The 27,324-nt window shown below is 41.3% G+C and overlaps 1 protein-coding gene across 3 annotated transcripts; it reads left to right on the top strand.

Annotated features, from left to right (window-relative positions):
• Positions 1-7,871: 7,871 nt before the first annotated feature.
• Positions 7,872-26,603, top strand: TNFSF10 (TNF superfamily member 10). Of its 3 annotated transcripts, XM_025376531.1 has the most exons (6): positions 7,872-7,883; positions 8,099-8,299; positions 16,593-16,730; positions 19,937-19,979; positions 22,601-22,705; positions 25,193-26,429. In XM_025376531.1, the coding sequence occupies exons 2-6, from the start codon at positions 8,168-8,170 to the stop codon at positions 25,618-25,620; spliced, it is 846 nt and encodes a 281-aa protein (XP_025232316.1). In that variant the 5' UTR covers positions 7,872-7,883; positions 8,099-8,167; the 3' UTR covers positions 25,621-26,429. The 3 variants fall into 3 exon arrangements, with proteins under 3 accessions (XP_025232316.1, XP_025232317.1, XP_025232318.1); XM_025376532.1 differs by lacking the exons at positions 7,872-7,883; positions 19,937-19,979; positions 22,601-22,705 and having other exon boundaries at positions 8,045-8,299; positions 25,193-26,603; XM_025376533.1 differs by lacking the exons at positions 7,872-7,883; positions 16,593-16,730; positions 19,937-19,979; positions 22,601-22,705; positions 25,193-26,429 and adding an exon at positions 13,475-14,595 and having other exon boundaries at positions 8,078-8,299.
• Positions 26,604-27,324: the final 721 nt, after the last annotated feature.

Genomic DNA, 27,324 nt, shown 5'->3' on the forward strand with positions numbered 1-27,324 from the left:
TTGTATTTTTAGTAGAGACAGTGTTTCACCATGTTGGCCAGGCTGGTCTCGAACCCCTGACCTCAGGCGATCTGCCCTCCTTGGCCTCCCAAAGTGCTGGGATTACAGGCGTGAGCCACCACACTTGGACAACAGTTTTTTAAAATGTTAAACGTCTACACTGTGACCAGAAATTCTATTCTTCAACACTAACTTAATAAAAAGCTTTTGTGCATAACAACTTTACAAAAACATTCAATGTTACTTTATTCATAATTATCAAAAACTGAAAACAACCCTAAAGCTCATCAGTAGAAGGAACAGAGAAATTATGGAATACTACTTACTAATAAAAGAGAACAAACTACTGATGCATGCAAAATAGGGATAAATCTCAAAAACATTATATTACGGAGGAAAAAAAGCCAAAAAGTAATTACCTTGAGGGGGTTAACTGGAGAAGTGCATGAGGGAACTTTTGCTCTAGGACTGCCAGGTTTGTATGCCTGCTGTGTAGCAACAGACTGTTACCCTGACAGTTATCAGTGAACTGAAAATGTCCCTTGTGGTTTGAGCTGATAACATCCCTTACGGCTGTGGCATTTAGCTTTTGCTTTGACTAACCAGCATGCAACTAACTTCCTTCCAGTGTTGGAATTTTCCTAACTTGTAAGGCAAAGCTCATTTCTCATCAGATAAACTGAAAATGTTAGATACTCACCTTCTCATCTTCCCTTGAAGCTAGGGAGTGACATGACCTAGACTCTGCCAATCAGGTGCATAAACACACATGAAACAGAAGCTAATGATGAATTATGAAGCTCATGAATTATGAAACAGAAGAAGACACTGAGCAGATTCTGTTCTGGGGATTTTGTCCACTGACTACTGTATTAAGTTTCCAGAAACAGCAGTGTCACTGGTTCTAGGAGCAGCATCTGATGTCTAGTGTAGGTAGCACCAGTGTTGCAGCTGTGACGTGTGTATTCCATGGTGGAAGCAGTTATATTGCTACCACAGTGACTGTGTGTGTATTCAGTTTCCAGAAACAGCAGCGTCACTGGTCCTAGGAGCAACATCTGACATCTAGTGTAGATAGCACCAGTGTTGCAGCTGTGATATGTGTATCCTGCAGTGGAAGCAGTTATATTGCTATCAGAGTGACTGTGTGTGTGTGTGTGTTCAGTTTCCAGAAACAGCAGCGTCACTGCTTCTAGGAGCAGCATCTAATGTCTAGTGTAGGTGGCAGCAGTGTTGCAGCTGTGATGTGTGTATCCTGTGGTGGAAGCAGTTTTATTGCAACCAGAGTGACTGTGTGGATAAGTTTTGGTGATTCTGGATTTGAGAGCTCCATATCTAGGTTTATAGCCACCTCAACTCCCACCAAGATTCAAACAAGTCATTTTTCTGTTTCCATGTGTCAGAATTGGTGTTAGTTGCCTGACGCTAAAACACTACTTCACTACTTGAAATTTAATTGAAGCTATCTTGAGTAGTGTTCTCTGTTAATTGTAGCTGAATGTATTTAAATAATCCCCAGTCCTAAGCTCTATCAGTTTTCTATTGCTACAATAATACTTTGAAGCCAACAACTCAGTGGATTAAAACAATTATTTATTCTTGCTCACTTCTCTGGGAGTTGCCTGGGAATCAACTGATCTAGGCTGTGTTGAACTGACCTTGGCTCCAAAATGTGGACTAGGTCTAGCTCAGCTCCATGCATCTCTCATCCTCCTTGGACTACCCAGGGTTTGTCTTCTCATGGAAACAACAGAGTTGGACAAGACCAACCATGAAATTTTAATCTAAGCCTTCTCATGTTAGGTTTACTGATATTCCAATGATCAAATCACATTACCAAGTCCCACATGGGTGAAGAGGGGATATACACTCCTTATATACTGATGTGAACTGTAAAGCCACATGGCAAACGGTATGAATAGAGAGACGGATGAAGAATTGGGGAAAATAATAAGATCTACTATATTAACTTATACCCCACCCCTATCCTCCAACATAAAAAAAGAAACACTTAGGTAGTGACTATTGTTGGTATAATTGTTGGGTTTTGTTTGTTTTTGTTTTTGAGACGGAGTCTCGCTCTGTCACCCAGGCTGGAGTGCAGTGGCATGATCTTGGCTCACTGCAGCCTCCACCTGGCCTGGTATAATTGTTTTAATAGCTATTGAAGTCTTAGCAGAAGACGCCAGGTGTGGTGGTCATGCCGGTAATCACAGCACTTTGGGAGGCTGAGGCAGGTGGGTCACCTGAGGTCAGGTGTTCAAGACCAGCCTGGCTAACATGGTGAAACCTCGTCTCTACTAAAAATACAAAAATTAGCCAGATGTGGTGGCAGGTGCCTGTAATCCCAGCTACTCAGGAGACTGAGGCAGGAGAATCACTTGAACCCGGGAGGCGGAGGTTGCGGTGGGCCGAGATCACACCATTGCACTACCATTGCATTCCAGCCTGGAAGACAGAGCGAAACTCTGTCTCAAAAAAAAAAAAAGCTGTTATCTCCAAAGAGTTTGTAAAAAGTGGACAGATACCTTGTATTGCTTAAGAGGACTCATCTGGCAGCAGTTTACCATCTTCATTCTGGAAGCTCAGTTGTCCCAACACCTATGAGATTACTAGCCTGAATCAGCAGCTATTGAGTGGTAGAGTGTGGATGCTTGGGCAGAAGAGTCCAAACACATATCCAATTTTATATCTAGTGTGATGGGGGGAGGAGGAGTAAATGATTTGAGGAATACAGAATTGGTTTTGCCCTAATATAGTGTGGATAAAATAGCCAAAGTTTAGAGCAATTTACCTGGAAGCAAATAGATGTGAATTCTAGTCATTCTGCCATTTTGTAGTTCAACAACCATGGCTAACTCACTTAAATTTTGGTGTTTTAGTTTCCTTTATCAACCAAGCAATAGAATTTTCCTGGGAGTCTTTAAGATGTCTAACAGTCCAGTCATTTTATGATTCTACCATTGCCTGATTATAAAAATAATAGGATTCGGCCCGACACGGTGGCTCATGCCTGTAATCTCAACACTTTGGGAGGCCGAGACGGGTAGATCACCTGAGGTCAGGAGTTCGAGAGCAGCCTGGCCAACATGGCAAAACCCCGTCTCTACTAAAAATACAAAAATTAGCTGGGCATGGTGGCACAACGTGCCTATGGTCCCAGCTACTTGGGGGCCTGAGGTGGGAGAATTGCTTGAACCCAGGAGGCGGAGGTTGCAGTGAGCAGAGATCATGCCACTGCACTCCAGCCTGGGTGACAAAGCAACACTCCATCTCAAAAAAAATAATAATTTAAAAAAATTAATAGAATTCATTTCTTCACTCGAAGGCAGTGTGTCCAAGACCTCTTCTGACAAGACTTCATTTTTATTTTTATTTTATTTTATTTTTTTTGAGACTACATGTCCTGCTCTTGCCCAGGCTGAGGTGCAGTGCATGATCTCAGCTCACTGCAACCTCCTCCCACTAAGCTGAAGCAATTCTCCTGCCTCAGCCTCCTGAGGAGCTGGGATTACAGGCACGCACCACCAGGTCCGTGAGCCACTGCACGCGCCCAGCCTAACAGCTCTTACAATTAAATCTTTACATAAGAAGAAAAGTTTTAAAATCTTTACAAATCTTCACAGGGCACTGGTGGCAGCAACAGCTTCTGTTTTTCCCTTCATGTTAAAAGCAAACAAGGATCAACTATTGGCAAAATTAAGTGCCTGGAAGTATAGATCTTTTAGACAAATACCCAGGCTTATATTCCCGAAACCTTTTCCTGCATCTCTGCTTGAGGAATGTACAGTCTTCTCTTCACCTCTATTGTCCCTTGGTCTGATTAAGAAAACAGCCCAAGCCTCCCAGTGTGGTTAGTTAAAGTTACTTTAACATTTACATTTTAACTAACATCTTTATTCACAGAATGAAATATTTGGCACTTGGTCATGGGATGTCATGCACTAGGAAGCAAGTAATAGATTTCTTGTAAGGCTTGGTGGGGAAAACTTAACAATTCCTTGTCTGTGACCATTCCGCAGAGCACACTGCTGCTCCTGAGGTAAAGAGCCTTAAGATTCTGGAGACTATGAAATGCTCATTCATCCAACCAGCATAGATTGTGCTCACAGTGTGCAAGGCATTGGTAGCAATGCATATGGCAAAGTTTCACTCTCATGCAACCTACATTCTTATAAATGGAGTAACCATAAAATAAATAAATAAATATAGAAACAAAAAGCCAGGCATGGTGGCTCACACAGGTAGGTAATCCCAGCACTTTGGGAGGCCGAGGTGGGCAGATCACCAGGTCAGAAGATTGAGGCCACCCTGGCTAATGCGGTAAAACCCTGTCTCTACTAAAAATACAAAAAAATTAGCTGCGTGTAGTGGCACGCGCCTGTAATCCCAGCTACTCAGGAGGCTGAGGCAGGATAATCGCTTGAACCCGGGAGGCGGAGGTTGCAGTGAGCCAAGATGGTGCCACTGCACTCCAGCCTGGGGGACAGAATGAGACTCCGTCTCAAAAAAAAGAAGGAAATTAACAAGATACACTGGAAGTTCTCTAACCTTCAGTCAGTATGTTCCGCAGAGGGAATGAAGAACTTAGGCTGTTCTTCTCTTTCCGTCTATATATCTAACAAGATTAAAGTTATTCTCAGAACTGATTATGCCAGTTGTAATTACATAGTTCATATAAGTATCATGGAAGCCAATAAAATATGAGTTATTTCTTGGAATGCTAAATTTAATGTTTTGTAAGGACTTAATTAAAAATTACTTAAAAATTATAAAGCAGGCTGGGCTTGGTGTGAAATCATGCCTGTAATCTCGGCACTTTGGGAGGCTGAGGCGGGTGGATCACTTGAGGTCAGGAGTTCAAGACCAGCCTGACCAACATGGTGAAACCCTGTCTCTACTAAAACTACAAAAAATTAGCCAGGCATGGTGGTGCACAGCTATAATCCCAGTTACTCAGGAGGCTGAGACAGGAGAATCTCTTGAACCCGGGAGGCAAAAGTTGCAGTAAGCCAAGAGCCCACCACTGCACTCCAGCCTGGGTGACAAAGTGAGACTCTATCTCAAAAAAATAAAAAAAGAAAAAAGTATTTTTAAAAGGGTCTCAGCTGGGCATGGTGGCTCACGCCTGTAATCCCAGCACTTTGGGAGGCTGAGGCAGGTGGATCTCCTGAGGTCAGGAGTTCGAGACCAGCCTGGCCAACATGGTGAAACCCTGACTCTACTAAAAACACACAAAAAAATTAGCCAGGTGTGGTGGCGAGCACCTGTAGTCCCAGCTACTTGGGAGGCTGAGGCAGGAGAATCACTTGAAACCAGGAGGTGGAGGTTGCAGTGAGCTGAGATTGCACCACTGCACTCCAGCCTGGGTAACAGAGTGAGACTCTGTCTCAAAACAAATAAAATAAAATAAAATAAAAAGTTCTCACTCCAGTTTAAATAAACTGAATCGCTGATTAAAGGGTATAGTTAATGTATGGATGCCAGTCAGCAGAGTCATACTAGCTATAATAATAATGGCTTTAGCTCTATATTATTTATATTAAACATTGTTATAACAAAAGGATTAAGATTTCTCTATATCAAATACATATATATAATATCTTTGTATTTAATACATTAGGAGGTTCAAAGATAGAGGTAACTGGACCTCTTGACTCTTGTTTGTTTATGTTTTTGTTTTTTTTTTTTGAGACAGAGTCTCGCTCTGTCGCCCAGGCTGGAGTGCAGTGGCACGATCTCTGCTCACTGGAAGCTCTGCCTCCCGAGTTCACACCATTCTCCTGCCTCAGCCTCCCCAGTAGCTGGGACTACAGGCGCCCGCCACCACACTCTGCTAATTTTTCATATGTTTAGTAGAGACAGAGTTTCACCATGTTAGCCAGGATGGTCTCGATCTCTTGACCTCGTGATCCGCCTGCCTCGGCCTCCCGAAGTGCTGGGATTACAGGCATGAGCCACTGCACCTGGCTGACTCTTGTAACTCCTCAAGACTGTGTTTGTGGATTCAGTTAGGAATCACCCCTTCTCCTGACCTGACCCCAAGATGAGCCTCCTCATTTCCACACTCTGGACTTTCTTACATGCTCATAAGATAGAGATGTTGACTTCCTGCACGTTTCCCATTCCTTCGTTTCATGCCTTTCACGTACATCATAGCCATAATGTTTCAATTTCTGGATTATAACAAAGGTGTTAAGTTGGTTTTCTTTGATATTCTCCCCTGTGTTTCTTTGTCATCTCTCATTTCTTGTTTCTGCCCTGCCAGGCTGTGTGTCTTGTGCATTACAGTTATCCCACTCATCTTTCACCTAATTTAAAAAAACTCATTCAGTCCAGGACTTAGAGTATAAGTGTGTTTAAATAGTGTTAGGTTCACATAATGTCTAAAACTTTTAGTAGGAAAAATGCTATCTTGCCAATTTGTCAGTGTCTGAAAGGAATTTGCTTTTAAAAATTTGGCAATTTGACAGAGGCAAATTTAAGATTTGAAAATACTTTCTTAAATGTCGACAGTTGACTCATCTACAGCTAGAAGGCAAGAGCAGGAAGCGATGGTGACCAGCGGAGCCTGAATGAACTCAGGAATGTAACTCTAGATCAAGGGTCCTAACTGTAGGTTTCAAAGAATCTCTTGGAGTACTTGCTGAAAAATGTAGGTTCCTAAGTCCACTGCCAGAAACTCTGATTCAGTGGGTCAAGATGGAATAACTAAACAATGGCCTGATGCAGTGGCTCATGCCTGTAATCCCAGCACTTTGGGAGGCTGAAGCAAGAGAATCACTTGAGGTCAGGAGTTTGTGACCAACCTGGCCAACATGGTAAAACCCCATCTCTACTAAAAATACAAAAAAAAAAAAAAAAAATTAGCTAGGCATGGTGACATGCACCTGTAATCCCAGCTACGTGGGAGGCTGAGGCAGGAGAATTGCTTGAATCTGGGAGGTGGAGGTTGTGGTGGGCCGAGATCACGCCATTGCACCACTGCACTCCAGTCTGGGCAATAAAGTGAGATTCTGTCAAAAAAAAAAAAAAAAGAAGAAGAGAGAGAGAAAGAGAGAAAGAGAGAAAGAAAGAAAAAGAAAGAAAGAAAGAAAGAAAGAAAGAAAGAAAGAAAGAAAGAAAGAAAGAAAGAAAGAAAGAAAGAAAGAAAGGAAGAAAGAGAGAAAAGAAAGAAAGAAAGAAAGAAAGGAAAGAAAGAAAGAGAGAAAGAAGAAAGAAATGCTGAACAAGATATAGAGACAACATACAGCTGGGCCAGCATATGACATCTGATAGTGGGGAGATGTGGGGCTGGGTCCTGAATCTGAGGGTAATTAACTCCCCGTAACTTCTTTTCCTAATCTGTAAAAGGATAGTGACAGTGAGACACTGTGGTGGGGTTAACATTTTGGAAAACATCCACATGTTTTTTTCCTTTGCCTTTCTGTGTGTGTCAACTACTTCCTACCTGTCCAGCCTAATACACAGGCATATTGTCTTGGTAGGGGGTGGAGATCTGAGAAAGAGATTAGAATTTGTGTCCGAAGGTTTACAAAGAGGAAGAAGAAGTCAATATTTAGATTCTGACATTCAAGATGGAGTTATGTAGCAAGACCATTGCTATGAGATAGTATTTCTACTTTCCTTTTTCCACTCCCACCCTGCCCTCTCCCCACACCTCACAGTAGCATGAGAAAAACCAGATATGGAAGTTTCAGGTCATAAAAATTATCTTATAATTTAGAAAATAGGCCTTGTACCTATGACAGCCAGGCCATGAGGCTTAGAGCTCTGTGGTAGAATGAGGACATGTTAGGAAAAACAAAGAAAATCCCTCCCCTCTTCGGCTGAGGACATTATAAAAAGGAGAGCAAGAAAGAGAAGAGAGAAATGGGCTTGAGGTGAGTGCAGAGAAGGGGTGCATGGATCCCGAGGGCAAGGAGAGGAGCTTCTTTCAATTTCCCTCCTTTCCAGCAACTACTTTGAGACAAGAGTTGTCACTGGGCGGTAGGAAAGGGGAGGGACAGATGCAAGTTCAATAGATGTGGGTGGGGCCAAGGCCACAGAACCCAGAAAAACAACTCATCCGCATTCGTTTCCTCACTGACTAGAAAAGAATAGAGAAGGAAGGGCTTCAGTGACTGGCTGCTTGGCTGACTTACAGCAGTCAGACTCTGACAGGATCATGGCTATGATGGAGGCCCAGGGGGGACCCAGCCCGGGGCAGACCTGCGTGCTGATCCTGATCTTCACCGTGCTCCTGCAGTCCCTCTGTGCAGCTGTAACTTACGTGTACTTCACCAACGAGCTGAAGCAGGTCAGTGCAGGGCAGTGCACTCGGTCTCAGGGGCGCTTAGCTACTGTCTGGTTACCTGCTCCTCCTTTGCATGTCAGCTTGCTCCTCTCTGAAGACTTCACTGCTTCCTTTCTCAGTGGGTACACTCTAACTGCTAAATTGCATAATCACTGAAGTCCTCGCAAAAGTGTAAGTTCAAGAAATTGTGTAAACTAAGTGCAGTGACAGAACTGGCTCCACTAGTTACTAGCAGATGTGGGCAACAAAACTCCTGAGGGATTTTTGGTTTTTAAAAGTATGCGTATTTTATAATATTAGCCATTGCAACTGTCCATGAAAGCTTTCTGCTAAATGCTTTATAGTTCTTTTGTTTTTCTTTTCCAAACTTTTATTTGTTCACATTCAATTGAAAAAGATAACTTTTACAGGTTCTTTGGTGCCCATATTCAGCATACAAAATTGTAAAAGACTATTCACAAATAAAACACATTAGCTCAAAATGGAAAAAAATAACAATGCCAACAATAAAACAACCTAAGGTAGCGCACACTGTGACAGCTCTGCTTATGGGGACATGAGAATTACTGTGAAAATAAATAGAATGTCCTTTTGTAAAAGCAGCAATGGCATGTCTTGTAAACTTCCTTTTTTATGTTACAGCAAGGTTTGGAATAAAATCCACAGGGACTGGAGCTTACACGGCAGCCATGAATAAATAAAAGGGTCTGTTTCCTCAATTACCGTTGGTCCAGTTTTCCTTTTGAGTCCAAAGTGCAGCAGGTTTTAAAAGGTGCTCAGTTAGAGATTCTAACCAATTAAGTGGTGAATGATAAAATTTCTTTCCTGCTTTCAAACACAAATGGGTAAATCTGTCCCACAGCAGTAGCAACAGCCTTTAAACAGGGCCTTATTACTGTGATACTTCCTGTCGAAAAAATCTGTAAGGTAGCTCTTAGAGTCTTTATCCAATAGCACACAGCAGGATGAAGCTCAGGTTCGTAACTCACATGAGGTCTATTGTTCTTTGTGAATTCTGGCAAACAGATTTCTTTATTTTTTAGTTTTTTTATTTTGCTTTAAGTTCTGGGATACATGTGCAGAACGTGCAGGTTCGTTACATAGGTATACATGTGCCATGGTGGTTTGCTGCACCCATCAACCCATCACCTAGGTTGTAAGCCCCACATTCATTAGGTATTTGTCCTAATGCTCTCCCTCCCCTTGCCACCCACCCCCTGGCAAGCCCCAGTGTGTGATATTCCCCTCCCTGTGTCCATGTGTTCTCATTGTTCATTATAAGTGAGAACATGCAGTGTTTGGTTTTCTGTTCCTGTGTTAATTTGCTGAGAATGATAGTTTCCAGCTTCATCCGTGTCTCTGCAAACGACATGATCTCATTCTTTTTTATGGCTGCATAGTATTCCATACTATGTAGTATATGTATATGTGTATATGTGGTATATGTATATGTAGTATGTGTATATGTGCCACATATTCTTTATCCAGTCTATCACTGATGAGCATTTGGGTTGATTCCAAGTCTTTGCTATTGTAAATGGTGCTGCAATAAACATATGTGTGCATGTGTCTCTATAGCAGAATGATTTATAACCCTTTGGGTGTATACCCTGTAATGGGATTGCTGGGTTGAATGGTATTTCTGGTTCTAGATCCTTGAGGAATTGCCATACTGTCTTCCACAATGGTTGAACTAATTTATTCTCCCACCAACGATGTAAAAGCATTCCTGTTTCTCCACATCCTTCCAGCATCTGTTGTTTCCTGACTTTTTAATAACCACCATTCTAACTGGAGTGAGATGGGATCTCATTGTGGTTTTGATTTGCATTTCTCGAATGACCAGTGATGATGAGCTTTTTTTCATGTGTTTGTTGGCTGCATAAATGTCTTCTTTGGAGAAGTATCTGCTCCTATCTTTTGCCCACTTTTTGATGTGGTTGTTTGTTTTTTTTTTCTTGTCAATTTGTTTTACAAGAAACAAATTCCTTGTGTATTCTGCATATTAGACCTTTGTCAGATGGGTAGATTGTAAAAATTTTCTCCGATTCCGTAAGTTGCCTGTTCACTCTGATGGTAGTTTCTTCTGCTGTGCAGAAGCTCTTTAGTTTAGTTAGATCCCATTTGTCAATTTTGACTTCTGTGCAATTCCTTTTGGTGTTTTAGTCATGAAGTTTTTGCCCATGCCTGTGTCTTGAATGGAATTGCCTAGGTTTTCTTCTGGGGTTTTTATGGTTTTAGGTTTGACGTTTAAGTCTTTAATCCATCTTGAGTTAATTATTGTAGAAGCTGTAAGGAAGGGGCTCAGTTTCTGTTTTCTGCATATGGCTAGCCAGTTTTCCCAGCACCATTTATTAAATAGGGAATCCTTTCCCCATTGCTTGTTTTTGTCAGGTTTGTCAAAGATCAGGTGGTTGTAGATGTGTGGTGTTATTTCTGAGGCCTCTGTTCTGTTCCATTGGTCTATATATCTGTTTTGGTACCAGTAGCATGCTGTTTTGGTTACTGTAGCCATCTTCCCTGCTTTGTTGTTCCGAGTTGGAGTTACAGTTCTTGACTCATGAATTCTTGAGGGTTGAGGTAGCTGTATCAGAGTTGTGTCTGCTTCTGTTCACCAGTATAACTCTGGGTCTAGCATGTGGTTCCCAAGTAACCACTAATACTAATACTTGTGGTTCACTAAATACTTATTGATCGAATGAACAGCCTTTGCCAGTGCGGTAGGCACCATGAATATGCAGGCAACAAAGGCAGAGTCAGGCTCAACCCAAAGCCAGGCTCTAAATCACTGAACACTCCCGTTTTGTATTCCAGATGTAGCTAGTCCTGGTGAACTTTCACACCTTTGAAATGTTTTGCTTTTAGGTATGAGGCATTCCTGTGTTGACAATAAGTGAGAATACAAAGGACTGGCATTCTGCCTATTCCTGGGGCACAGGCATGTCATGGGTAAAATCCATAATAAAGAAGTTATCAAATAGACACAGCTGTTCATGATAAAACAATTGAAAAGCAAACTGCCAGTCTCTGCCTATGGATGGTCCATGTACAAATTGAGGTATCTTTGATAGAAAAAACAAACAAACACTTAGTGCCACTTTAATTTATGATTTTCTCGATGAAAATCCCTGGAACTATGACTCCAAAATTGCTGAAAATAAACCAACTCAGTTTTGGACTTCTAATATATACTTTAACTCATTGTATATTAAATAGTAGAGAATTATGAGCTACAAGGAACTTCAGATCCTCCCCCGACCACCACAACCACATTTTTACAGATGAGGAGACAAGAAATAATGTACTCATGTTCAGACAAGGCTTTGGAGGCAGTGCTGGGGTGACTAGCACCCAGGTCTGTAGGCTCTTCGCTCCATAGTGGGATGTCCACAGGGTTAACCTATGTACACCTTGTAATGTACAGTGCTTGCACAGTCCATCCTGTAGCACCAACTCTGCCAGCTGACTAGGAGATGAAAGACTAAGGATCTCAGAAAAGTATAAATTGTGCAAAAGACATAGAGTGATAACTATTTGCTAGGGAAATACAGTTTGCATATCCTGTGGAGTGTAAGTTTGGTTATCTCAATCAGTCAGAAATTTTTCTTTTGGAAATGGATGAGGCAGACTCTTGTTTTATTTGCAAGTAATTATGAAAATTATGGCTACCGTTAGATGACCAGTAAAGTCAGGTTTATTGTAGGCACATTTAGAAAAGAGTTTCTTTTGTAACAAAAAAAAAATTCATGAAACTATGGTCATACCTTTAGCTTTAAGTCTACACAAGAGACTGGCACCAATTTGGAGCCAGAATTTCCTAACCTTTCTTTTTTTTTTTTTTTTTTTTTTTGAGACGGAGTCTTGCTGTGTGGCCCAGGCTGGAGTGCAGTGGCCCGATCTCGGCTCACTGCAAGCTCCACCTCCCGGGTTCACGCCATTCTCCCGCCTCAGCCTCCGAGTAGCTGGGACTACAGGCGCCCGCCACCATGCCCGGCTAGTTTTTTGCATTTTTTTTTTTTAGTAGAGACGGGGTTTCACCGTGTTAGCCAGGATGGTCTCGATCTCCTGACCTCGTGATCCACCCACCTCGGCCTCCCAAAGTGCTGGGATTACAGGCTTGAGCCACCGCGCCCAGCCCAGAATTTCCTAACCTTTCTTAACTTTACAGCATAAACAGAGTAAAGCTGTTACTCCATACCCAAGTAGCTCCATCAATTTGCTCACATTGCAAGTTGGGACTAATTTTAAGATTGAATCAACCAGTTATTTACTCAACTGACTCATGCAATTGTCTGTATATATAATCAAATTTCTTTTTCAATTCTACTATAAAAATGGAAATTTCATATAAGGCTTAAGATCTTCCCACTTGCACACATTTTTCCTAATTGCATTTTGACATATGAATACGTATACATTAGGCATGCAGAAGAATTCATTGAGAGTGCAAGAAAGCTAGGAGAATTACAGATATTGAGCAATTACTGTGTACCAGGAACTTTGAAAAGTATTGCCTGATTTCAATTCTCATAACAATTCTATAACGTAAGTATAATTACCCCATATTATAGATGAACAAACTAAGGCTGAGGTGAAGTTAAGAGATTTGTTCAAGATTACAAAACTAGTAAAAGATAAAGCCTGATTTTGAACCCAGGCATGAAGGAGGTACTCAATAAATTGAAGCACCTACCTTTTTTTTTCAATACACTTTTTTCAATACATTACAATGCTATTTTTATAGTAGCATTGTAATTCCTGCTGAAAAGTCTCCTGAAGGTGTCACTTTCTTCATCAGAAGTTTTCCAAAGGGAAAATATATTTGAATCTTCTGTGTAGACTTTGGAAAAGTATATTCAACTTAAGTATTAATTTCTTAAAATTGAATATAGGTTCCACTTTGGCTGGTGAAATTTTGCAGAAGATACAGTCTGCAAGGATTATAGGGTGTAAGGGTTAAGGAAGGCTTCATAACATTGGATTGGATCTTCACAAATAAGCTGTAGACCAGCAAACATGAACAACAAATATGGGCTGAGCCCCCAAAGTCTGTGTCCCTCTGAGAAGGTTTTATGATAAGGGAATGGCCTATCACTGTGGCATCATAGATGGGGAGGAAAAAGGAGAAGGGATTCCTCTCCACAGATCTCCGTAAATGATCCTTTATGCTATTTGCAGTTTGCAGAAAATGATTGCCAGAGACTAATGTCTGGGCAGTAGAGAGGGTCAGTGCTGCCATCTTGAAGTCTACCTTGCTGAGTCTACCCTACTGACCTCAAGCCCCATCAAGGACTGGTTGACCCTGGCCTAGACAACTACCATGTTTGTAACAGCACCAAGAGCAGTCACCATGGAAATCCACTTTTCAGAACCAAGGGCTTCTGGAGCTGAAGAACAGGCACCCAGTGCAAGAGCTTTCTTTTCAGAGGCACGCAAATGAAAATAACCCCCACACGCTACCTTCCGTCCCCAGTGCCCAGGTGTGGTTAGTTAGAGCATATAGCCTCAGCCTGTGATATGCTGCAGGAAACTCATACTTTGAAGTGGAAAGGATGGGAGGAGGTGAGGGGAGACATATCATCTTAATTATCATTCTTGGAATAACCACAGCACCCCACGTCAACTCACCATGTGTCTAGTCACCAGCATTGGCCAGGTTCTATAGAAGACACTACCGAAATTCATGATGCAGGAAACATGTGAGGGTGGAGAGGGTGATTGAGGCTTCCTCTCTGGATTTCTATTGTTCAGAAAACAGTATTTATGCATAAAAAGGTCTAGAAAGAGAAACACCAAAATGACAATGTGATCTCTAGATGTTATGATTATGGGTGCTTTTTTTCCTTTTTATTTTTCTATATTTTACAAATTTTCTACAGGGAATGTCATAAAAATATCCATGCTATCCATATGTAATTTTCATACAGATTTAAAGAACAAAACATTTTTATATAGTCTTATAAGAAAACAACCATACTCAAAATTATGCACACACATAGTATGATCTCACCTCCGTAAACAAGAGAGATCATCCAAAGGTTAACTAGGAGGTGGGAATATAGATGCCATTAGTGGTTGTTTCAGTTTTTTGTTTGTTTGTTTTGTGATTTACTTATTTAGTTTTTGGAGGGTTTTTTTTTCTTTTAGAAAAGTGTTCTTTACTTTTCCATGCTTCCCAGCTTGCCTGTGTATCCAGAATGTATCCAGGCTTTATAAACTCCTGGGCAATAATGTAGCTACGTTAGCTTGTCAACCTCCCATCCACTTATACCCAGGACCTTACTCAATTTTCCAGGTTCCCCCCACCTCCTCCTGAAAGTATTTCTGGAAAATACCAGAAGGGATCACAGGCTGTAGCCAGCAATTGGTACTAAACTGGGCTAGTCCTGTGGCTCAAGCTCCGCTACCACCATCCATGTCAAATTCCACCTCAGTTGACAAGTTGTTGCCTGCTGCCATTACTGCCTGATCACAGGCAGCTGTCAACTCTGCACCTTGCCTCTCATGGCTGGAGCCTCCCATCTTCAGCCATTTCCTGCTGAGAGGGCTTACAGCTGATGTGAAGTAAAAAGGCATACTTCTCCCTCCTTTCTGTGTCAGGCACACCTTTTTGCCCCAACAAGTTAGAGAGACTTGTGAGCCTGCTTGTTCAGTGTAATCAAACCGAAGCTTGGCCGGAGTCCACTCATACTGAGTGAACTGGGACAGTGTCCAGGGAAAGTTCGCTCTTCCTGGAACTACCCTCGGGCCTTGTAGCTGATCCCAGTTTCTCGTCTCTTCCGTCATGATCCTTTCCCACAGTTTGCTAGACACGCTTTCGTATTTCTGAATCATATGTGACTGAGTGCCTTCCTTGGAAAGGTTTTGCATCTCCCAAGTCAATTGGAGTTGCAACTAGATGTCTACAGGTGGGGCGGGCAGGGGCAAGGAAATGTACCTAAGTCCACAGCCAGTCATATCTCAACTGGGGCAGCCCCAGCTTCACCTCCAACTACATATACTATGGGAATGTTTTTCTCTTGTTGTTTAAAAGAGGAAGAAAGTAAATGAATGATCTATGACTGGGTGTGAGGAAGAAATGTATTAACTCAAGTTTGCACTTTTGCATTTGAGGGACCTTGGCCAGATGTCCAAGGGTTACATGGCTGAGTACAGAACTGTGTGATTTTGGCTAGGACCGCTCATGAACAGTTCAGATATTCTGATTTAAAATGAGATCGTCTTTCTATAGAAAGGAGTGAATCATCATTCAATTTGATCCTCCCTTCAAGCTTTGCAGTACCTTAGTTCAAATAACAGATTAAAATTGCCATTTTCTCATTTATTTCCCCAGGTAGAGTCAATTCAGCAGATTTTTTCAGGGAAATAACGTCTCTTCCATCCCACTTGTTAAAACAAAACAAAACAGAAGAGAAAATCCTTCTGGCTTTGTTTGGACCTTCTGTTTCCTGTATTCCTTGATTAAACAATGATCAGCCTGAAGAGTTCTGGGTGGTTTGGGGTGTGTGTGTTTGTGTGTGCTTATAACATCAAGCAAGGATTTGTTGATGAGAGTGAGGAGTTTGTTGACAATGATCTGGCTGTTGCCATTGTTTACTTTCAATCAGAAACAGGGAGAAAACCTTCAAAGAGTGTTTAAAGTCTCTGCCAATAAATTCCTAGTTAGTGTAAACATTTAATGAAACAGCGTTCAGATTTCTAGCAGCAACATGGTCCAGAGTCTGCCATCCAGAGGAGTAGAAATCAGATCAGTAACTAGAATCTACTTAGCTAGCCACAGCTCAGATCAAGAAACAGAATATGACCCCCTCCCAAATGATTTGGCTGTTTTTTATTTAGGATCCTGAAATTTAAACTGACTCCACTACCAACCTTGTATCTAGGTAGGTTTCCAGCTTCAAAATGGGATACATACCGTGGCAGAGCTGGAAGAGACCTCAGAATCACCATAGTGAACCGGCTCGAAACTAATGAGCAGACACAGGAGAATGGAAGCAACTTGTCAAGAAAAGCACAGCTGTTTAGTAAGGGAGGCAGGGAAGGACACTGTGACTCCAGATGCCTGACCCACACCTGCATCCTTTGCACTATATCCAGCTGCTTACTTTTATTCTCTTTCGCTCTTTTTTTTTTAAGGACAAAGGAGAGCATGCTTACTTTTATTTCAAACAGGAACTTACTCAATGTGCCAAAACTTCTCTAAGTCTGCTATCAGTTTCTGTTGTCTTAACTTCCAAATGAACAAAAATAAAAAGCACTTATGCAAAATATTGTGTTATATTCCATCGCAACCCAGATGCAGGACAAGTACTCCAAAAGTGGCATTGCTTGTTTCTTGAAAGAAGATGACAGTTCTTGGGATCCCAATGACGAAGAGAGTATGAAGAGCCCCTGCTGGCAAGTCAAGTGGCAACTCCGTCAACTCGTTAGAAAGGTATATAATCTCACCAGGTGACCTCACCAGTAGGCAGATAAGGCCAGAAGAATTCCTTAAAGTGAAGGAATCTTTAAGATAATCAAGCCTAGACTCTGCATTTTACAAATAAGAAAACTTAGGCCCAGAGTATTTAAGTAATTTTCCCCAAATTCACAGAACTAGGAAAATGGGGGATAGCACCAAAAGGCAGGGCCTGGCCGACTCCTGATCTAGAGTTCATTCCTCTGCCCCAGACAGACTCCACATCTAGTCTAATCTTTTGATCTCACATTATGGAAACTGAGGCACACCCAGGGTAATGAAGAGAAGGTCACAAAGTCATAAAGAATGTGTGAGATTTTTTTTCATTCAAAAGATAAAGGAGATCAAATAATGATGTTTTATATTCTTCCCACATTGCCGATGTCTGGAATTAAATATTTATTTTTGTATGCATATAGAGATGAAGAAAGAGGAAAGTAAGAGGGAAGAAAGAGGAAAGGAAGGGAAGGGAAGAAAGAGATACTCTGAGAATTTGAAGGTGGTTTTTTCTTAATTTACAGCCAATAAATAACAAATTACAAAAAGTATCTGTTTATGGAAGTTGCTTAAACAGGACTTCCAGCAGAGACATGTTAGTTAACGGCTTATTTTACTAAATGTGGCAGAGTGACAGATCAATCAAGTTTCTTCTCTTAGGCTCTTCTTTCTTTGTAAAATGGCATTTAATAATATTTGCGGCCAGGTGTAGTGGCTCATGCCTATAATCCCAACACTTTGGAAGGCTGAGGCAGGCAGATCACCTGAGGTCAGGAGTTGAAGACCAGCCTAGCCAACATGGTGAAATCCCATCTCTACTAAAAATACAAAAATTAGCAAAGTGTGGTGGTGTGTGCCTGTACTCCCAGCTACTTGGGAGGCTGAGACAGGAGAATTGCTTGAACCCAAGAGGCAGAGGTTGCAGTGGGCTGAGATTGTGCCACTGCACTCCAGCCTGGGCAACAGAACATGACTCTACCTCAAAAACCAAAATAAATAAATAAATAAATAAATAAATAAATAAATAAATAATTGCTTCTGCCTATGTAAAAATATGAGATGAGAACATGACTATAAAAATACTCTGTAAACTATGAAGTACCACATACACCACCATTGTTTAAAGACATTAACTGGGGGAATTCCCAGGGTACGAGGAGAATGTGTTTTACACATGTTTGTAAGTCCATTGTTTGGTGCTCTGCATCTGTTTCTCCATATAAATACTGTTATATCGGTGGTTAGGGATCAAGTTTATAATCCTGAGCTGTTTTCACAATAGAGCCCTGACATACGTAAGATGCTATTTCTATGGGAAATGAAACTAGATTTCCTCCTAGGAGTCCTAGAAACATAGCTGCTCTGTGGCTGCCCTGGCAGCGTGGCCCCGGGCAGGGGGACCCACTCCACACAAGCTATACAGAAGCAGCTGTGATTCCACCACTGCAAATGACAGCGAGTGCTCGGGGGCAAGGACCAGGAGACTAGGAAAAGCCTGGGCTGGAGAAGGGTCCTGAGGAAGCTGAGAAATGAAACTCCCAAGTTCCTGGGATAGGGGCTTGGGGAGGATGGAAGTGCAATTGTCCAGCAGGGGAGAGCGACTCAGAACTACGGTAGAAATCTGGAGACGGAGGAGAGGGCTGGGTGCTGTGGACAGGGAGTGGGGAGATAAGATAAATAGTGAGGACATTTCTTTTTCCTGCTATTCCTGCCATTCTCCCTCCCATTCTCACATCCTGCTACCAACTAGAATAGCAAGAAGCTGGGAGAATAGGTGAGAATGTGGGAAAAATAATTCTCTTTTTTTTTCAGGCACATTAGTCGAATGGACTTATTCCAGTAAATATCCTATGCCCATTATCTCATTTAATCATCACGACAGCTCTGAATAATAAGTCATTATTATCCTCTTAAATATATTTTTAAAATAGATTAATAAATTGAAGTTTAGATCAGTGAAATAGCTTGAGCAGTCTCACAGAGCCAGTAACTGAAACATTTGAATGCAGGGCATCTGGCCATGCTTCTAGTCACTCTTTTTATTTTGCCTCCCACATTGTAGGAAAGTCCCTTTTCTTTCTCCTGCTGTTTCCCCTTCTTTCCTTCCTTTCTGTTGCAGAATAAGAGAAAGAGAGAATAAGAGTAGGAAAGAGAGACACACAGAGAGAAATGAGAGAGAGAGAGAGATAAGAGAGAATGCCGTGGTTTTCTCTCACTTCCCCTTCCTGTATGTCAGTGCCCAGAGAACTGATTACAGTCAGTCCACCACCACCAGCCCTGTCCCCATTATCTGGTATCAGGGCTTGAGGTGGAGGGAGAAGCAGAGAGCTTCTGCTTTGGGGTGGAAGTACAGAGAATGCAAGTTTCTGACAGTTGCAACATTAACTAGAGTGATTGGGAAAGAAGGCAGTGATGGGAGAAGGTGGCAGGAGGGACAGAGAGGAATTCAGAATCCGTGGATGAGCCAAGTCAGGATCTTCCCAGTTAATAGAAAGGTTTGCTTTTCACTCTTTCTTATTGGTTTTCCCCATTGGTTAGTACAAAGGGAGGGGGAGGTTACTAGATATTTAGCAAATATATGGGAAGGTGGTAAAATAGCTTTATGTTGAGAATGGCTCAGCCACATTCTCAGAAGTGAAAGAATGACATGGTGTTGTCAGGTTGTACCTTGATAGGCTATGTATGTCTGTGGGCATCCTGAGAGAGAGGAAGTGTGCCCTGCGTCTTGAGGCTTGGGTCTGTCCAATAATTTTAAGCCTCTGGGCTCTGTTACCCAGTGCACTTATACACACACACACACGAAGGTGCACATACACCCCACACACAGAAAGTGACATGACATGGCTGCCACACTTATCAGCCACATTTGGCTGAATTCACATGGCAGAAGGCTTCTTCCTCCTGCACTGCTCCAGGTGTGACCTTTCCAAGACTTCATCCAGCAACAGAACTTTCCCAGGTAGAGGACTATCCCTTGATTACTGTGTGGGGACAGCTATTTAAATATTCATCCCAGCTCCCACACCACCCCTTACAGACCCTATGCTTGACCAACTTAAAGCTTCCTAGATTGATAATGCATGTAGAAATTTCCTGTTAGACATCAGCAAGAAGATCCATAGGCATTCTATTGTCAGTTTAAATTTTTAGGGAAATTAATAAGCTTTATTTAATAATATTTGCAGATGATTTTGAGAACCTCTGAGGAAACCATTTCTACAGTTCAAGGTACTATCTTTTTTGTTGTTATTTTAATTTTTTACTGTCATCTTCATGACAGGTGGTGAATAGTTCTCCATTCTCCTCTCTGTTCTCATCCACTCATCCATCCTCTGATCTGCTGCTCTGTATCTCAAGCCACTTGTTGATTCTATTTCCCTCTTTACATTGGCAGCTAGGAAACTCAGAATCAAATCTGTGGCCCACCTATGGTCAGAACTTTATTTCAGCTTAATTTTATTCTGCCCCATGAATTTTCCTTTCTCCTTAATTTCTTCACTTATTTGTTTCTACCTTCTAATGTGTTACAAACAAGCCATCTTAAATCTTTTCTGGGAAACTGAGAGAAATAAATGAAATCCCTTAAAGTTACCCTTCTTTGTTTCAGGCCACCACTGGGTTCCAGGTCTTTCTTTATGAAAGCCTCCTCCTCCATCATCCCTTTCCCAACAATCTTTCTACCCATCCACAATCCTCATCCTGTGGTCTTCATGCCATACGACCCTCTTGTTCATGGTCAGCAGCCTTCTCTCGACCCACCTCTCTGTTCAGTACTATTGCCCAGGCTGGCTTCTTTAGCCTTCCATCTGACACTCCCTCATCCTTCACAGCTCATGTAATTGTCACCTCTTCAGAGAGGGCTTCTGTGGACACCTTTCTAAGTAAATTCCCTGCACTCTGTTATTTTATCACACATACCTTGTTCATTTCCTTTCAGTTATTTTTTAAATGTTATTCTTTTCCAATGCAATAAACTTCTTCATCACTTAGCACCCCCATTTTCCTTTATTAAATATGTTTTCTTAAATATAAAGGACAGAATCTGGTCCTGGGGTCTAAGCCCTCTTTCTTATCATTTCTTCAAAGATGAAAGCAGTAGTCAGAATGTTGAACACTCCACCTGTTCAGATGATTCATACCAGATTAATGGTCTATAGCAGATAGATGCATGTACTGTTTTCAGTGTTGGAAGAATAAAATTCTTTGTTATTCATCTCAGTAAGGTGAAACACTACTCTGTATACCAAGATATACCCATGGTACCTCGATACACATATTTGCAAGTTTCTTTTCTGGGAGGTGTTTAATATAACCAGTAGGAAATTTCCTCTTTTAAAATTTTGCTTTCAAATCTAGGCTTTCCTATTCATATGCTTGAAATGACCTTAACAAATCTGTTGCCCAGGCTGGAGCACAGTGTTGCGATCATGGCTCACTGCAGCCTCAACTTCCTGGCCTCAAGCAATCCTCCCACCTCAGCTTCCTGAATAGTAGGGCTGTAGGCACAGGCCAACACATCCGGCTGATTTTTCTATTTTTTATAGAGACAAGGTTTCACTATGTTGCCCAGGCTAATCTCAAACTCTTAGGCTAAGTGATCCACCCATCTTGGCCTTCAAATTACCACTTTCTAATTCATATTTTCTGTGGAAGGCTGTAAGTCCCTTGAGGACATGGCAGTGAAGTCAGTGATTAATGTTTGTGGCCCTTTAGGGTGTAGTGCCTTACCCTAGCACTGTCCGTTTGATGAAAGAATATAATTTATCTTACAACCAATGTAAGCACTCTTGGGAAGTCTGAACTGATTTTTTAGAGAAAGTCATTTGTTACATTTCTTTTCCGTTTTTTTTTAAATTTTTTTTAATTTTTATTTTTTTATGGAGTCTTGCTCTGTCACCCAGGCTGGAGTGCAGTGGTGCAATCTCTGCTCACTGCAAGCTCCACCTCCTGGGTTCACACCATTCTTCTGCCTCAGCCTCCTGAGTAGCTGGGACTATAGGCTCCCACCACCACGCCTGGCTAATTTTTTTGTATTTTCAGTAGAGACTGGGTTGCACCATGTTAGCCAGGATGGTCTCGATCTCCTGACATGACCCGCCCACCTCAGCCTCCCAAAGTGCTGGGATTACAGGCATGAGCCACTGTGCTCAGCCTACATTTCTGTTTCTTTAAGGCTACTGCAAAATACTTTGGACGGTGATCAATAAATGTTGTTTATTGTGATCTAGTGAATTCGCAACTTATATGCTTGTATACTCAATATCATAACCAGAATGTCAATTCCTGTTCTTTCTTTTTGGAGTGGAAGGGTGGTTGCAGGATGACTGTTGGATACCAGTTTGCCGCATCTAAGGGCAATTGTTATAATTGCTACTGCTTTAGAATCTACAGTAGTTAGCATAGAGAAAGGAAAATTGAGATGACAAAAATTGGTACCACTTTGTTTATTTCTGTATGTAATTCAAGGTGGAAATTTGCCAATAGGTGGTTATTTGCATACTTTAACTCAGCAGCATTATTACATGTCTACAGTTATTTCTTTATTTATATTTTTGGAAAAGGGATAGAATCTTCACTTTGTTGTATTCTCTTTGGACCTTACCTGTGAGACACTGATAAATTATAATCCATGTTACTGCTTATTCTTCCCATGTAAAGTACTTTTCAAGTTGATCATAAGCTGAGGTAGGTTGATCATAATATCAAAATGTTATTTTTATGAAAACTCACGGAATCAACTTTGGAAGCCCAGTATGCTTACAATGACTGATTGACAACACCTATGAACAGCAATGTATTTGAGAACTAGTTTGGCAAGTGTTGATGATTCTTTATCATTTCTCTTTTAGAAAAGCAACAAAATACTTCTCCCCTAGTGAGAGAAAGAGGTCCTCAGAGAGTAGCAGCTCACATAACTGGGACCAGAGGAAGAAGCAACACATTGTCTTCTCCAAGTAAGAAAAACAATAAATAAGTGACTTAAGGGAAAATAATGGAAGGATTGCGCCAAGTAACTTATTTTTTAAATAATTTTACCTGAAATGTTTATATGGCTATCTACAAAATGCTCAGTATTAACTAGATCTCAGACTGACTGTTTTCAGACGCAAGATTACAGACAAATAGCTCAATTACTGCCATGACATAACTGGCCTCAGGAAAATTACAAAGTGGGAGAATTGGGTTTTTGCAGTTGCCAGGATCCCTTTTTTTTCTTCTTCTTCTTTGGAGCAATTTCCCTTTCTTTCTTTCTTTCTTTCTTTCTTTCTTTCTTTCTTTCTTTCTTTCTTTCTTTCTTTCTTTCTTTCTTTTTTTCTTTCTTCCTTCCTTCCTTCCTTCCTTCCTTTCTTCCTTCCTTCCTTCCTTCCTTTCTTTTTCTTTCTTTCTTTCTCTTTCTTTCTGTCTTCCTTTTTTTCTTTCTTTCTTTTCTTTCTTTCATCTTTCTTTCTTTTTTTTTTTTTTAGACAGAGTTTCATTCTTGTTGCCCAGGTGGGAGTGCAGTGGCACTATCTCGGCTCACTGCAACCTCCGCCTCCTGGGTTCAAGCGATTCTCCTGCCTCAGCCTCCCAAGTAGCTGGGATTGCAGGCATGATCCACCACGCCTGGCTAATTTTGTATTTTTAGTAGAGACAGGATTTCTCCATGTTGGTCAGACTGGTCTCGAACTTCCCACCTCAGGTGATCCGCTTGCCTCGGTCTCCCAAAGTGCTGGGATTATAGGTGTGAACCACCGCACCCAGCCTTTCTCTCTTATGATTACTTCTTCCATCTCTTTGCACTTCTCTTCTTTGCTTGCCATCAAATCTCCCTTCTCTTTAAAGGTTCTAAATCATTTACTATCACTGTGAATCACTAGGTTCTCCTAGTGGCATTTATATTAAATTAAACCATAGGAGATTGCCAATATTTGACCATATTTTACTTACACAAATGCCAGTTTCATATAGTTTAACCATATATGTTACATTTAATTTATATCTAGGCAGAACACATGTTGATATGGTGCTATGTAATACTGTGCATTTTTGTTGTTGTTGTTGTTCTTTTTTTTTTTTTTTTTTTTTTGAGACGGAGTTTCACTTTTGTCGCCCAGGCTGGAGTGCAATGGTGCCATCTCGGCTCACTGCAACCTTTGCCTCCCCGTTTCAAGCGATTCTCCTGCCTCACCTACCCAAGTAGCTGGGATTACAAGCATGCACCACCACACCAGGCTGGTCTCAAACTCGACCTCAGCTGATCTGCCCCCCCTCAGCCTCCCAAAGTGCTGGAATTACAGGCGTGAGCCACCGCACCAGGCCTCTGTCCATGGGTCTTACAGCGTAAATGTCTAGGTTGGAATCGCACCTCCTCTTCACCTAGATGCATGTTTTGAGCAAATTACTTAACCCAGTCAAGCTTTAGTTTCTTCATATGCAAACTTGAGACAAATCTGAACTCACAAAATGATGCAAAATGTCTGATCTATTGTATGTACTCAAGAAATACTCACCTTTATTTTTATCAGAGGCTTTGTCCCATAAATTTGTCTAAAAATATTTCAGACATCACTTAATAGATAAAAGGGTTGTTTGGGGGGGTTTTGGGTTGGTTGGTTGGTTTAGTTTCTTCTGGGTAGTTGCCTTCTTGACATTTTTGGACTCATGTTTTATAAATGATTGGCATGTTCTGCCTACAAGTGAGGGGATTATTATGATGTTACTGCTTGCTACTCATCAATAAATATAATTGGTTTACGCTCTGGAAAAGCCCAATTTTGCACCAATCATGGAGATAGGCTAAAAGTGTAAAGGAATATCATTTTGGAAGGCTCATTTTTCATTCAAAACCTTTGAGTGTGAAAGATTCAAGTATCTCAGAATCTTTAAATCTAGGCTCCTTTGCCAACTTTGTGCCTCTATTATTTTTGACTAGAGAAGCCATCTGCTTGGATGTACCTTTGACTCTGGAGAGCTGAGAAAGATCAAGGAGGGACCCAAAGAGTCCAAAAGGAATGGCAAGAACTTCTGAGATATAGGCCTAAAGAAATAGATACGTTCATTTAGGTTTCCTTCCGGATTGTCCACTTAAGTTCACCAGCACAAGAAGGGAGGAACGGATTCAGGGCAGAAGTTCTGCCCAGGAGTAACCATTGCTATCTAAGTGGGCCATCCCCTGTGCTACCATTCTAAGTGTGACACATGTGGCATAAGCAGCTGATAAGGTATAAAAAGACAAGGGACTCCCAACAGTTTCCAATGTCACAATGATACAGGAGCCTCCTAATTTCTATGTGACTAGAATTTATAATCCACATAAGATTGAAGGAGGAAGAAGTTTGATATTAGATTGCAATCCCTGGCAATCCCAACAAAAATATAGGCTAGCCACAGCTGCAAAGAAGCTCCTTGCTTTGCTACAAATTCCCTTCTGCTAACTCTCTTTCTCTCTAAATTTCCTACAGACTCCAAGAATGAAAAGGCTCTGGGCCGCAAAATAAACTCCTGGGAATCATCAAGGAGTGGGCATTCATTCCTGAGCAACTTGCACTTGAGGAATGGCGAACTGGTCATCCAAGAAAAGGGGTTTTACTACATCTATTCCCAAACATACTTTCGATTTCAGGAGGAAATAAAAGAAAACACAAAGAACGACAAACAAATGGTCCAATATATTTACAAATACACAAGTTATCCTGACCCTATACTGCTGATGAAAAGTGCTAGAAATAGTTGTTGGTCTAAAGATGCAGAATACGGACTCTATTCCATCTATCAAGGGGGATTATTTGAGCTTAAGAAAGATGACAGAATTTTTGTTTCTGTAACAAATGAGCACTTGATAGACATGGACCATGAAGCCAGCTTTTTCGGGGCCTTTTTAGTTGGCTAACTGACCTGGAAAGAAAAAGCAATAACCTCAAAATGACTATTCAGTTTTCAGGATGATACACTATGAAGATGTCTCAACAAATCTGACCAAAACAAACAAACAAACAAAAAACAAAAAAGCTCTACGCAATCTGAGTAGAGCAGCCACAACCAAAAACATTCTACCACACACACTGTTCTGAAAGTGACTCACTCATCCCAAGAAAATGAAATTGCCAGATCTTTCAGGACTCTACCTCATATCAGTTTGCTAGCAGAAATCTAGAAGACTCTCAGCTTCCAAACATTAATGCAATGGTTAACATCTTCTGTCTTTATAATCTACTCCTTGCAAAGCTTGTAGAAAAAGAGCAACAATCCATCTCTCAAGTAGTGTATCGCAGTAGTAGCCTCCAGGTTTCCTTAAGGGACAACGTTCCTAAGTCAAAAGAGAAAAGAGGCACCACTAAAAGATCACGGTTGGACTGATGCAGTGGCTCACGCCTGTAATCCCAACACTTTGAGAACCCAAGGCGGGCAGATCACGAGGTCAAGAGATCAAGACCATAGTGACCAACATGGTGAAACCTCATCTCTACTAAAAGTACAAAAATTAGCTGGGAGTGTTGGTGCATGCCTGTAGTCCCAGTTACCTGGGAGGCTGAGGCAGGAGAATCGTTTGAACCCGGGAGGCAGAGGTTGCAGTGAGGTAAGATCACGCCACCGCACTCCAGCCTGGCGACAGAGCAAGACTTAGTTTCAAAAAATAATAATAATAATAAAAATTGTATATGTATGTGTTATTTTTTCAATAAAATTCTATATTACAGTGTGTCATGTTTGTTTTAGTGCTCACATTTATTGTCGTTTTTGTTTTAGTACTCACTTGTTTCATAACATCAAGATTACTAAAAATGGGGGAAAAGACTTCCAATCTTTTTTTCATATCTTTTATCTGACACATATTACAAAAGAAAGAAATTTCTCACTTTTAATTTAATATGATCAAATGTATCAGTTCTTTTATTTATGGCTAATACTTTTGTTTTGGGTTGAGTTGTGCTGTGTCCTTAGGAAAGACATGTTGAAGTCCTACTCACCAGTACCTCAGAATATAACCTTATTTGGACATAGGGCCATTGTGAATGTAACTAGTTAAGATAAGGTCATAGTGAAAAAGGATGGGCCCTTAATATAATATGACTGGTATTCTTTTTTGTTGTTGTTTTTATTTTTATTAATTTTTTTTAGACGGAGTCTCTCTGTCACCCAGGCTGGAGTGCAATGGCACAATCTCGGTTCACTGCAAACTCCACCTCCCAGGTTCAAGCGATTTTCCTGCCTCAGCCTCCCGAGTAGCTGGAAATTACAGGTGTGCACCACCATGCCCAGCTAAATTTTGTATTTTTAGTACAGATGGGGTTTTGCCATGTTGGCCAGGCTGGTCTTGAACTCCTGACCTCAGGTGATCCACCCCACTCCACCTCCCAAAGTGCTGGGATTACAGGTGTGAGCCACTGCGCCTGGTCCACTGGCATTTTTGTAAGAACACGGAAATTTGGGGCCGGGCGTGGTGGTTCACGCCTATAAATCCAGCACTTTGGGAGGCTGAGGTGGGTGGATCACGAGGTCAGGAGATCAAGACCATTCTGGCTAACACAGTGAAACCCCGACTCTACTAAAAATACAAAAAATTAGCCTGGCGAGGTGGTGGGTGCCTGTAGTC

This window comes from Theropithecus gelada, chromosome 2, assembly GCF_003255815.1.
Source record: "Theropithecus gelada isolate Dixy chromosome 2, Tgel_1.0, whole genome shotgun sequence".
Taxonomy (NCBI): Eukaryota; Metazoa; Chordata; class Mammalia; order Primates; family Cercopithecidae; genus Theropithecus; species Theropithecus gelada.

Coding starts and splice junctions, on each gene's coding strand:
- TNFSF10 (XM_025376531.1), top strand. CDS start 8,168: ATGGCTATGATGGAGGCCCAGGGGGGACCCAGCCCGGGGCAGACCTGC. Junction 16,731..19,936: donor TCCGTCAACTCGTTAGAAAG/GTATATAATCTC, acceptor TAATATTTGCAG/ATGATTTTGAGAACCTCTGA. Junction 19,980..22,600: donor AACCATTTCTACAGTTCAAG/GTACTATCTTTT, acceptor TTTCTCTTTTAG/AAAAGCAACAAAATACTTCT.